This window comes from Oryzias melastigma, linkage group LG15 (assembly GCF_002922805.2).
Source record: "Oryzias melastigma strain HK-1 linkage group LG15, ASM292280v2, whole genome shotgun sequence".
Classification (NCBI taxonomy): Eukaryota; Metazoa; Chordata; class Actinopteri; order Beloniformes; family Adrianichthyidae; genus Oryzias; species Oryzias melastigma.
This window is the reverse complement of record NC_050526.1, coordinates 24,232,279-24,245,721: the sequence shown is the minus strand read 5'-3', so window position 1 is coordinate 24,245,721 and position 13,443 is coordinate 24,232,279. Positions and strand designations below refer to the sequence as shown.

Genomic DNA, 13,443 nt, shown 5'->3' with positions numbered 1-13,443 from the left:
AATAGCACTTTATGTGAAGCTTACTCAAAGCAGTGTTGAATTGTAAATGAATTTGTCACATGAGAGTCACAGAAGTTGTTTTTTTAGGCTTAAAATGTTCGAGTCAAATGCGGCAAACTTTTATTTTCACCTCACGTCTCAGTTGGTTGTGATGAAATCAAGCTCATATTGTTACCGGTTCAGAAATATTTCCTGTTGTTTGAGAGGGAAAAGAGATATAATTGCAGTGAATTATGCGCATGTTGGTTATTTAAATCCAGTTAACTTGTAAAATTGAAAAAGGAGCCATTTGTCTTCACGTGCAGGGACTCATTACATGCTATGTTTGCATTCATGCTGAAGCTGTTTTGACATTAATTGAAAAAAAGCTCACAATAGCAGTTGATTTTATAATATTTATCACTAACTTAACCTAAAAATATATCAGTTATCAAATGTAAATTAAAAACTTTATTTATAACATTGTTTTTTTTCTTTTTTTATTTCTAATGCAAACATTTTAACATTATAAATCATATTTTTGAATTACATACTTAGATACGATGGAAAAATTGTTAAATATGTGATTTAATTTGCGCATTTAGTTTGCGCAGTTTGAAAGCTCATGCACTGAAATCTACCCCGTTGGATATCGTCACCGCAGAGATGCATGCATCAGTGATGCACGCATAAATTAAACAGCCATGCATATTTTCACATTGCTTATGCAAGATTTTACAGGTTAAGTGCTGCAGCTATTTGGGTCAAGAGGTGTGGCTGTCTCAATTTGTTGGATGAGAATCATTGCATAACCCATTACTCTGATTACAAACCCTGCTGTAATAGGACTTCATTAAAGACCATAACTGTTGCTCACCATTTTTATTAGAACTGTGTTCATTTCAGGCCATAAAGTTAGAAAGGGGGGTGATAAATCTTTATGACAGTACATAGATATCCAAAATAATTTGTGGATTGATCAAATAGGTCGTCAAATGAAGGTTAAAATTTAATTAAAAGTATCTAGAAATAATCAATTCCTTCATTTTTTTTACATATTTCAACATGTTATTAAATATTATAGGAATGTTGTAACCCTAATAATGTACTTCAAGTATCCTGATTTACTCAATAATGATTTAAGACCTAAATTTAATGTTTGAGGGGAAAAAGTATTTAAATTAGTTTTTCTTACATTAAAGGTAACATTGTATTTTTTAAGCAAAAACAAAAAAAAAAAAAAGAAAATTCAACAAAAATCAAATTATCTTAAATGATCTTACTCAGAAATAAATAAATAAATAAATAAAAGCTTTGCCACCTTTTGGTATTCTAACTAATACAATTTAGGACTTTTAAAGAAGCATCTCTTGTATTTGACTGAGATGTCAAGGAAAAAGAATACTTCAAGGAATCTTGGTGAATGGAAACAAAAAACTTTAGACAGAAATCTATTTTGTGTTTTAAATGAAAAATAAGGTTAAGGATAATTTATTTCTTCTTTATTACAGAGATCAGCGCTTTCAATAATCATAATAAAAAGAAAAATTAGAGATTTGCAAAAATGATCTGTGAGACTTCTACTTCCTGAACTTTATATTACAGAGATGTATATGTATTGCACATAAATATATCTGTGAAATGTGTTTTACAATATAGTGTGACATAGCAACTCATAGTGTGATTTTCACTGGTAAAATGGCAACCAACTTACTATACATATTGTAGAATGCAAATTTTCATTAATATCTGTAATTATTCTTGGTCCAACATTTTCATTGCTTTTGTTTTTATGCATCAGTTTTTGTTTTTACGCATCAGACATGCTCATCCTCCTTGTTCTTGTTGCTCGTAACTGTTGACCTAAATGAATCATCACTTCATGTTCTGAATGTGTGAATAAACTCCTCGGTGATTCGGACAAGTGATTAAAAGTGAATGCTGGCTCAATGAAGATCTGTGACTTTGTATTTGAAATTATAAAGAGGCACAGGTGAAAATAATGTGGCACTAACTGTGCAATGTTTTTAAAACAGTTTATATTTGTAGTTTTAAGAGCTTTAAAATATATATCATGAATGTTTTTATCTCTTTCTTTCAAACTACAATTGATTGATGATGGCGAAATTTTGACCAAGCATAAAATAATTAAAATACATTTAAAAAAATGTGTAATGTAAGTTAAAAATAGCTATTATTTTTACATGCACATCTATGTTGTAGTTCATTGAAATCTGTGTCTAACACTGCATTTAACAGATTTTACCATGCAGACTGGCTGTCCCGGACAAGCCCCCAAGGAGCCTCTTAAAGTTTATATCTACAAATAGGCCATCCAGGACATTTAAAAATGATGCACCTCACTGCTGACTATACCCTTTTTTATAATTTCTTTTCAACTATTTGATTTTCTGATATGTGTCACATTGGTAACAATGACTTCTAAAATTTTAGCCCATTTATTTGCATTTTCATATGTAAAAAAAAAAAATTCAATATTAAAATTATTTGTGGTGTTAAGTTTGACCTCATTTTAGTGTTTACTATGTTCTACAAATCCTACTGGAGCTGACTCAGAGTTTGTAACTGAATAAAGCATTTCTCTTTTTTTCAGGCCAACTATATTAATAGGCCAACTTTCCTCAATCTGTCATTTTGTACGCAAATGTTTTTGTGTGTAGGTGTGTGGATCCCCACCCGGTTTTCTTAACTATCATATCTATTTCAGATAAAATGAACACATAAAATCTGTGGTTGGGATAAAATAAACTGAAGTGCACCAGTCAAGGAACTGAAGACTAAAAACCTGCACGGACTGACATTTTTAAAAGGATTTCTGGAGATTCTGAGGCATTTCCTCTGCCTAATGACAATGCACGTCTAGCATAAAACACACTCAACGTTGTTGATGTGAGCTCTCTCCTTCTACGACTTGGAACTAAAATGGCCTCCAATTTTTTACTGAACAATGGGGGTGAGCATAATGCAGTGTGACTACTGAGTGACTTGACTAAGATCCAAAGTGAATAAAAAGGCCTCACTATGTGAAGCAGCGAGCCTGAGCTGCTGCCATGCTCGGGTCTTTGCCGGGTGACGGTGCTTCATAACGCTTCAAACACTTTCATTTGCCTGTAAACTCGGCTGTCATCTTCCACATTGTATGCTGCACGTGTCGCCAGAATGATCAAGGTGTCGTTTGCTCCAAGTTTCAGGGGTTATTTTTGTTTTTGTTCTTGTTCCCGCTTACCATTTTACTTTATCTCTTTTAATAAAGAAAATTTAAAAAAGTGTAGGCAAATAAACAGATAATAAAAGAGAAGCTGAACAGTCTGTGGCGCTATTGTAATCTCTACCCTACTTTTTATACAAACAGAGAATGGGGAGACCTATTTTGCGGATTTATAAAATATTCATCGGAATATTTCGAGTTTCGCTTCTTTTGTTGCATCATGGGAACTGAAACAAATTATAGAGCCTCAGCTCCAGAGAGCAGCTTACTGTCACTCTTGCATTTGTCAGTTTTTTTTTTTTCTTTTCACTTTGACCTATAATTCAATCTCACCACAGAAAAGGAAAATAGGTTTGTATGTAGGCACATTTCTAAATACACATTTTGATAGAAGTATATTGGGTGACAAAAGTCACATTTCTCATTTGACTTTAAAAGTACTTACAGTCTTTGAAGTGACAATAATTTCAGGAACAACAAGCCACCCAATTCTTTGAACCACAAAGGTCTGATACTGTGATTCCTGGTTTCTTGTGACCGTCACACTTTGAGTTTTCATTAAAAGCGGAAGCCTTGGAGGACATGTGACAAAGCCAAATCCCACAAAGACTGACACTTCTTGACCTCCATCCTTGGAAAATAGAGACTTCTGGCAAAAGAAGAATGAAACTGATTTTTTTCCTCATCTGAGAGGACGGCGCATGGATGCAGCTGCAACACAATACACAGCTTAAAGATGCTGCTTATTTATGATTATTCACATGCTGAAAAAGAATGCTATTATAAATAACAATATATACAGCATTACTTACCTATCTTCTAAACCTAATATTCACTCTGTCCGAGATTCATTTGACTGAGCTAATCTGAGTATTCACTGGATTGAAAATCAGAGAATGAACACTGCTAGATGACTCTGCATGCTAAAAGTCATCACCTCGCTTGATTGTGAAGGATGTGCAAGGAAAACCCACGCAAATAGAAAACATCCATGAAAAAAAAAAAGAAAAAACAAATTGACGAAAGGAAATATAATAATCTGCCTTGCTGTGAGTGCCACTGTGCCACTGTGCTGCCCCCATTTACAACTCTTTATTCATGAAACAGAGGAGAGTGGTAAAAATAAAACTGCATAAATGAGTCATACGAGTCGTACATCTGGATTTCGCTGTGGTTTGCCAAAAGCCACGGTATCAAGGAATGGCGTCCCTATTTTATCTAAAAAAACAAAAATCTTAAATAGAGTAGTTTGGAGCATTTCCCCTGAAGTGTTATCCTCGGTTAGCATAAAGAAAGCACTGCCGGGGTTTTTCAGGGGCATGGCCGGACTGCACAACCTCCAGCCTTTCTTTTCTTTGATGTGCTCTGAAGCCATAATGTAAGAGGAACTGAGAAGATCAAACACATGCGATTTTATCAAATGGAGCTCTTGTCGACTCTTTGTAATGCATTACTCTTCATCAAAAACACCCACTCTGTCACCGCGATGCCACAGGAAACACAGTGCTCTTTTAAACCCAGTGGTGATCTCCCCGTTATCCAGATGAAAACGGATTTATTAAAACCTCCCATCAACCCACCCTATAAATAGAAGCTTGCGCAAAATCTTCTGAGAGGAAAAAAAATAAGCTGTGCTCTTAAGCTGTTATTAACATGCTGATAGAAAAAAAAGAGTGAATTATTATTTTGAAGAGAATTTTCTGTGAAAATAGGCATAATGCTCCCTACTAGTAATTCTGACATGAACATGAGATTCACTAAATGATGAAACGACCTGACAAAATGCATAGCTGAGTCATCCTTGCTGTTGCTGCCATGCATTCCACTTGACTGCAGGCTGAATAATAATGATAATTTGCATCAGATACTGCATGTATTAGTGCTCGAGGGGCTGTAGTAGAGATGCAGGGGCTTGAAATTCAAATTCAGACGAACTTTATTGATCCCCAAAGGGAAATTATTAAAGAATTGGAAACAAGTGTTGAATATTTGGTATAGCTGCATATTTTACTGAAAAATCCCAGTTTTTTGGTTGCAAAAACAAAATTATTAAATGTAGCTCATCCAAAACTCAAGTGAAATCAACTAAGCAGCCACTATGCCGCCCTTTACTGCTTAGATTTTATTATTTAGTAAGTACCAAACTACCATCTATTTACTGTATTTCCAATTCCTTAAATGCTCCACCCAAAATGTAAAAGTTTCCTATTTTCTGTTCAGTTTTAGTGAGCACCCCTCCTTTGTGCCTTCTGGTGAACACATTGAAGTAGCAAGTTCCTCTGAGTACTTTTTCTATTGCTTTGTGCTCCAACAAAAGAAGCCATGAGTGAAAAAAAAAAGTTCTAAATGGCAAAACCTTCCCCGGCTAGCTGGTGGTTCTACAAGAAAGAGCCATTACGGTTCTTAACTCAACTGTTTGCCATTAATAGTTTTGCAGTTGCTGTGTAGCCCCTGTTTAAAGTCATGCATGTGTAAATGTCACCTGCCTCACCTGCAGGTAACCACATCATTTTCTTGGGTAAAAGCTTTTACCAAACATGTTATTGTTGCTCGGTTCCAACATACTCTGAGAAGACGTTGCATTGCTCTATGGCAGGGGTGTCAAACTCAATCGCACAGGGGGCCAAAATCCAAAACACACCTTGGGTCGCGGGCCAAACATGATAAACATTTATTGAATAACTGAATTTTTTAAACTTTTAAAACAATTTTTTTAACATCACTATGAATAAAAACAGGCAGGAATATTATTCCAGAATAAATCAACTCAATCTTTAAATATGTTTCACTACTTTACCCTACATAAAAGTATATTTTTTTCAAAATTATACATTTCAGAAATAAGCCCAAGATAACATTGGGTCATTAATGTAAATAAAATAAAATAAAAGGATCTGGAGGGCCGGATGTATTTACCCGGAGGGCCGGATCCGGCCCCCAGGCTTTGACTTTGACACGTGCTCTATGGCAACACTGAACACATGCCATTCCTGAAGAACTCTTTTAAAAACAAATTATTCAATATAATTTATTGTAATTTAAGTTTTGATTTTTTTTGTAAAAAAGTTTGAGAAAATTCAGTATGTCCTGATCCAAATAATTTGTGTAGAATTCGTGCTGACAGTAAAATTGTAAGCTGGGCTTTGTACAGAAGACGCCGACATAAATGTGTTGATGCACACAAGCAAATTTGTATGTACACCTTTGAGTTTGGAGTAAATTTACGTCTGTGCAGATACAACAAACAGCCATTCAAGATTCACAGGATTTGATGTGTTTTCAATTGAGTATTAACCAAATGAAAGACCCCCTTTAGGCAGTTGCTCTGCCCTGGTGTGGTCTTTACTGCATCCAACTCGTCTCACAGCTTTGTTCCTAAAGTTGACACATTTCTGAGCCAACTGCAGTCCGCAAATCTGTGTGTGCTCTTTGTTTCATGGGCCATCACACTTCAAACATGCATTTAGGGCAGAGGAAGGAGTGACAGGCGTGCACATTTCATCGACATGTTTACCGTCTTAACTAATTCAGAAACTAGAGTCTGTTAAATCTACGTCTCTATTCAGCAAAAGGAAGGAAGGAATACTCACCTTCTTTAGGAGGACGTTTCACTTCTGCGCTCAGATTGCAGATCTGTCCTGCATGTAGTTGAGGTGACAAGCAGCCTTCCGTTTGTGGGTTTAAAGGTAGCACCACGTTGTTGAGCATTAGCATGCTTTCTGATTCTCCATCACCCAAGTGCTGAGGACAGGTGCACTTTGTGTACACAATCCCGCATGTCTCCACTGTCCCTTTCTCGGCCTTCAAACAGTTTTCTAGCCATGTACAAAGCACTTGACACCCAAACTGGCTGGGGCTCGCCTTATTTAAGACCAAAAACTCCACGATGGACTTCTCTTCCTCATCCAGCTTCAGAGGCGTCAATCCATTGTAATCATAGGGAAAAACTCGCCGCAGCTGAACAAAATTCTTGTCATACAGCAAAAATATGTAATTATTTTTTGAATCACAGAGATAGACTATAGACTCATTTGCCTTCAGTAATTCATTAATCTTCTCATGAGAATAATGATCAAACTGATAAGCAAGCAAAGAGTATTCAGAGCAGCTCAAATCTCGCTTGTATAGCTTAAGGTAGATGCTGTATTTGGTAGGGTCTGGGTTCTCCAGCGTCCATGTACAGTTTGTATAGTTCTTGGGAAACATTTCAGTCACCGAATATGATCCATAAATGACCCCTTTGACCAAAGTGGAACACCAATAATCTTGGGCACCAGTTAATCCAAACATAACCAGAAGATAGGTGGAAAATATATAAATCAACAGGTTTCGAACAGCCTTCATCCTATGTCATTTGGCCTGCAGAAGGAGAAAAACAAAGAGGACTAAGTGAAGGGATGAGAACGCACAGATGATTCATATCAATTATCACTCCTGTTTTTCTTGCAAAGTAATCCCAAGGAAAAGAGGGGGAAAGAGGGCACATTGACCTCAGAAACGTCTCTTTTGCAGCCCCATCTCCCCTTCCTTTTCACCATAAGCTACTTTGTGCAAACATTGCCACCTTGTGGTTGCTTCGACCGCATTTACTTTTTTTTATTTATTTTATTGAGGGAGGTGGGCGCATTAAATGTGACTCATTTGGGGTATTATTAATAAGGTTGTGTCTAGAGTGGCGCAATCCTTATATATATTAGGTTATGGGTGCTTGTAATATCTGACAATAAAACATGTTTTTTTTCTTTTATTAGTGTACAGCCCATTTTAGTTGATTTTACGCAGCAAATAATATCGTTTTAAATGGACATGTAGGCCTATTGCTAAGGTTTAGGTTGTTTCGTTGGGGGTGGGGTGGTTTATGGGCAGTTTAATAATAATTTACAGTGAAAATGTACAAAGGAATAATAATATAAGAACACATTCTGGTGCGTTTACGGGCGTGCTCATTGTTGCGCCTCCTTGGCGCGCATGGATCCAAACGTCTCCCGAATTTGGCGCTTGGCATATTTGATCATGCAATCTGATAAAGAGCCTGCATGCGTTTGAGAGAGCGCTCCTGTGTCTTTGCGCGTCTGCACGTGTATGTATGTATTTATGTGCGCGCGTGTGCGCGAGGAGCTTGTGTGCCAGAGCGAGAGGGAGATGGAGAGAAAGCAATGCGATGTCCTGATTGCTTTAATCCTACAGGCAATGCAGCTGTGAGCAGAGTCACAGCAGAGCGTGCGTGTGTGCGCGCGTCCGCGCGTGTCTGTGTAGGCGTCCAAATCCGAAGTAGGCTGTGGGAAGCAGTTTTTTGTGTAAGAATAAACACATTCGTCCGTATGCTCTAACTTCTCCTCTTTTTTATGATAAAAAATAGTGTGTCACGCCAGACTGGAATAATAATCGTCATGTCAGGATTTGTGGAAGCGCAGCAGAGTTAGATCAGCTTTTGCCACGAATATATAAATCCACATGATCCTACAACCCTGCGCACTATTCATGGAACCCGCTTTAGACCCAAATCAGTATTCTGGAGACGAGGGTCGTCAAGAGACCCTGATTTTATTACGGGGCTACCAAGAGCAATTTAGTCTCGAGAGGAAATCTGAATATAGAGGCACGTTGGGGCTACATCTCATGCAGTGTTGGCACTTTAAAGTGATTTTTTCCTCTTTCCTTTTGAAGGGGAGATCAGCTCTTAAAACCATCCAAGACTAATGCGCGCGGATGAACGCGCCAAAGCCATCCTGATGAACAGACAGGACAAATATTTCACGCAGGAAGGCTAAACTTTAACAGAAAGAGGGCATTTCAGATGCGTCTTCAAAGCTCTCCGTGCGTAAATGGCAGAAGAATCACAATATTCTTACCTTACACTGCGGAAGCTATGGCTATTTCTCCAACATTGACCACATCCTTTATAAATAAATTCTGCAGACCTCCAGTGAATCGATACTCCCCATTCCCGACAGCAGAAGTCCGGCGCAACAAGATGCCTCAATGAAAGGAAATCAAATGCGTTCCACTCCTCTCTGCCGGCTCATATCTCCCCGTTTTCTTCTTCATCTGGGTTTCTCCCATCAACGCGGAGCGCAACAAACATGCGACAGCCACCGAGCGAAAGAAAGACACGGAGAGAGGAGGGGGAAAAAGGGAGACGGAGAGGAAAAATTCTTGGAGTGACAAGAAAGAACCGAGCAATCCTTACAGTAGAAATTCAATGGTTAGAGTCCGCGTCTGTGTAATTCCCACCGGTTCTTCTGCAAGTCGCGTTATGAGCCCCTCTTGCCTGGAAACAGGGGCAGAAAAATGACAGATCCGAAGCGGGTGGACGGGAGGTGTAGGGGGCTTGTGAGTTACAACACTGAGAGAAATAAACGCACTTTGCTTGGTGCTTGCAGAGCTCCAGGGGCAGGCTGCAATATCACGTCACACTCAGCCGCGAAGATAAAGCACGTACGTACGCTTCTTACTGCCGCTGCGTCTGGCACCACCACTTTCTTCCCTGCCATCCTCCTCCCCCTTTTTCCTTTTTTTCTCCTCTCTCCTTTTTTTTCTTTAATTTATAATACAGCCTCCCTCTTTAATCGAGTCAAAAGGGTTTCCCCCCTGAACTGGACCCTTTCAGCTGTGCTCAGAAAACGCTACACTTTGGTGCGTTATTCAAGCAGGAATATCATCGGACTTTTTTTTTTTCCTGTCACCTTATTGTATTTTTTCGGGGCTGGAGTGGATGTTCATAACGCGAGAACTCGTTCGATGGGATAAATAATTGCAGATTTTTGTTTCCAGATTTCTCTGAAGAAGAAACGCATTTGGGACATCCTTTTGGAAAGTTGCATCAAGTTTTTTATTATCATTTTTATTTTTTTTACAGGTGAAAACCTGCAGTTTCCCCTTCCCATGCCCCTTATAGCCGGTGAGCTGAAACTTACATGTATGCGCTTCCTTTAATTTAATTCTTTACCTCAACAACCTGAGAGCCATTCATTCAACAATCACCAGTCAATTAAAGTCAATCTAAGCCCCAGGGCTTTAGCAGTTTGTCTCTGACATCAATGGATCTGGAATGACCTCATGTGCCTACTGACTGAATTCATTGAAGGAATGGGAATATAATGAATGGACAGAGAGTTTGAGTCATCTGATTATTATTTATAAGACGGCTTTTTCATTCATAAAACTCCAATATATATTTTCAAATGTTGTTTTTTTTATTTATTTAAAGCTCAGGTGTAAATTTAAATAAAGTGTCTTATTTAGAAAGGATGGAATATAACAGTTCCCTTCAGTTTTTGTGGAGGGTTGGGTCAGCTCTCTAATCATTTTTGCTGTGAACAGTTAACTCTCATTAGCCTTGGCCTCTCTTTCAGGCCTTGACTGAATAGCTTCCATCTGAGCAGATGCTGCATGAAGAGCCTATTTGTTTATTTATTTCCAGGAAGTTTCTGTGTGAAGTGTTTGTGTGCCAGTCTTTCCAAAGAATGCTTCAGAAATAATCAGAGTTCCAGCCAAAGCGCTGGAAGAATCCGAAAGAGAACTTGTTTATACCCTCAGCATCCTGTACCATGCCTTGTTTACAACACTGTTAATCTGATGCCAAACTATAAAAGAGATTGGATTGGAGATTGGAGTTATTCAGCACAGTTGTTATTCACGTCCCGTGACTGGCAGCCTTCTAATTCTGCGCTTCCTCGTGCTGCCAGTGGAACATCAAGTGTGACCCCAAGCCAGCCTACTTTTCATGGCTATAATGAAGACTTTGGCGTTTCAAGAGTTTTTGTTTCAAAGCTCTAAGAGGCGAAAAGAATTCATGTCTTGTTGAACAATGGGAACAAAATAGGATCTTTCCACTGACTCATAGGAAGGCCAAGCTTCAAAACATTGCTATCAATCTCCTCTTCAAGGACATTTTCTGAATCCAAATATCAATCTGCATAGTGGTGGTTTTGCAGCAAAGACAAAAGAGGAAACACTTGGAGAAGTGTGTTTCCGTGTGGCTAGCACTGAGACAGAAATAATGGCACAGCGAGGAGGTGAGAGCAGAATGATGTACCTCAGAGTGCAATAACATGACAATGTCATCTTCTCATATTCCTGCACTGACAAGTTAAAAAAGCAAATAAAAAGCATTTCTACAATGATGTGATTATTGTTTTTTAGCCAAATGAATAATATTCCCAGACTGGAAAAAAACACCTACACAGATGTCCTTTACCGAGGAAAAGACCGCTCCACGTGCTCAGTAACGGCACATGGAGCAGATCCGTTTATCCTCTGCTAAAGCCTCCGAAGTGTTTGTGATTTTTGTTGTCAGTTGCAGAATCTGACATATTACTCCATCAACTCGAGAATCTGTTTGAGCGTGAGGATTTTGAATTATTCATGACCCCGGATAAAGGATAGCCCTATTATCACCTGCTTCCTTTTGTGAGTCTGTGCTTGCAATCAGACGTGCCAGTGTGACTCCAGGGCGATAGCAATCTCTGTTTGATATAATGACTGCTTTACAGCGTTTGTGTCCATAACAAAATTTAAAGTGATGAATGTCAGTCCATAGAGCTTGGGATGTGCATCACTTACCAAGGTAAACCAGCCATTAGCCATTAATATAATAAGAGGGATTTAAGAGAGAGGAATACACGACTTACTATTATTGTTCTTCTATATAGTTACAAAGAAAAGTGAGTGAGTGGTGAATATTGTATATTCATCACACTAGATTATAAGGCGCACCGTCAATGAATGGTTTAGTTCAAACTCATATTTAAGGTACACTGAATCTATCAGGCGCAGAAGAATCAAAGATAACCGCATCTGTCAGACTTTATTATCTGCACTCCCAGAATTTGTTTGTAACATTCTTCACATTAGCACAAACAATCCCTGTAACTACTAACCTTGTTAGTAACATAAAGAAACATACCGATATGAGGGGGATCTGGCAGCAGACAAGATGGTGCCCAAGATATTAGTACCCGGAAACAGAAGTTGCACAAGTTTTCAGAATTGTAGCACCTTAATGTGAATAAATGTTAACTGTTATGGTCTCTAGTACAAAATAAAGTTTGAGTGAGCAAGATTACCTTAAACTGAGGCAAAAAAATATATTCATTTAATTTCTTTCAAAATTAATACTAGCAAAAGTGTTCAGCTCTAATGTTTGCATTACTTCAACTATTATAACTTTTCATAACTTAAGGTGATCAACGTGAATCAACTTATTCTGTTACAGAGAAAAGCAGCTTTGTGTCGATATGCAACACTTTGTATTAGTGATGTGTTATATATTGATGAAAAGCCCCTTTAAATTGTTGCAAAATCGCTTCTCTCTGCAAATCAGATGATTAACGTTGATCGCGTTAAGGAGTTACAATACATCAAAGGAAATAGTGGGTTTTGACGGAGGTCAAAATGGAGGGAAAAAAACGTAACTGTTAGAGGCACCAGTTAAATTAGCATTTTTCTTTTTTAAAATATGTATATATTCTTTTTCGACCAAAGTGGATGTGGTGATGGGGAGAAATTCCGGTTCTGGTGGTGGACTTTTGGTTCCCTCTGCGTCACTTCTTGACGCAGAGGGAACCCCACCCATACGTCCATATATGACGAGTTGGAAGTGAGAATGCATTGGAAAACAGGAAATTGCACATGCAGTTTTATCAGGGAGTTCATGTCGCAATCTTCCCAGGATAATGACAATAGACTTTTTGTTATTGGGAAGGAAACTGAAGGATTTCATGCTAAACTGCAAATGAGCACCTCTTTTTATTTTTTTTTTCTTTCTTGAGGTTCTTTTTTGAGTTCCCCCATGTGGAGCTGTGGAATGAATTGTTAACACCATGTTTTTTTACTCTATTCAGAACAGAGGCTTTGTGTTTCTTTAATGAGTGAATCTTGGAGCATTTTGTTGTCTCTCTACCACAATTTGTAGAAAATACTTGAATTTGAGCTGGTGTTTCTAGCAGGTAGTTGTGACAAAAACGTCCTTTTTTTTCTCCTATACTGCCACAAAAGATTAATTGGTCTGACATGGTATGGCGGATTGATCAGCAACTCTTCAACTCTGTTCCTGAATATTGACCTTTATACATGGAATAAAAGTGAATCCTATGGAAGTGTTAGGGTGCGATATACATTGATATTTATGCATAAGCATAAATATAGGTCATTCAACCTATATCAGTGCTTTTTTAAAATCTGTGTGTGTTACATTTATTATTAGTTTTTCATGACATTATTCAGAGCTTTAT

General features: G+C 38.0%; 1 protein-coding gene across 8 annotated transcripts in view; it reads right to left on the bottom strand.

The window, feature by feature from the left end:
- Positions 1-10,904, bottom strand: part of adgrb3 (adhesion G protein-coupled receptor B3) — a 109,047-nt gene extending 98,143 nt beyond the window's left edge. For 2 of the 8 annotated variants that reach the window (XM_036215659.1, XM_024298022.2), the window contains exons 1-2: positions 9,061-10,897; positions 6,799-7,567 (exon numbers count right to left, since the gene is read on the bottom strand). In XM_036215659.1, coding sequence (XP_036071552.1) covers positions 6,799-7,552 — 754 coding nt within the window. In that variant the 5' untranslated portion in view covers positions 7,553-7,567; positions 9,061-10,897. Of the gene's footprint in view, positions 1-6,798; positions 7,568-9,060 lie in introns of all 8 variants that reach the window. The other 6 variants (XM_024298014.2, XM_024298015.2, XM_036215661.1 and 3 more) reach the window with 5 other exon arrangements.
- Between the last annotated feature and the right edge of the window lie 2,539 nt (positions 10,905-13,443).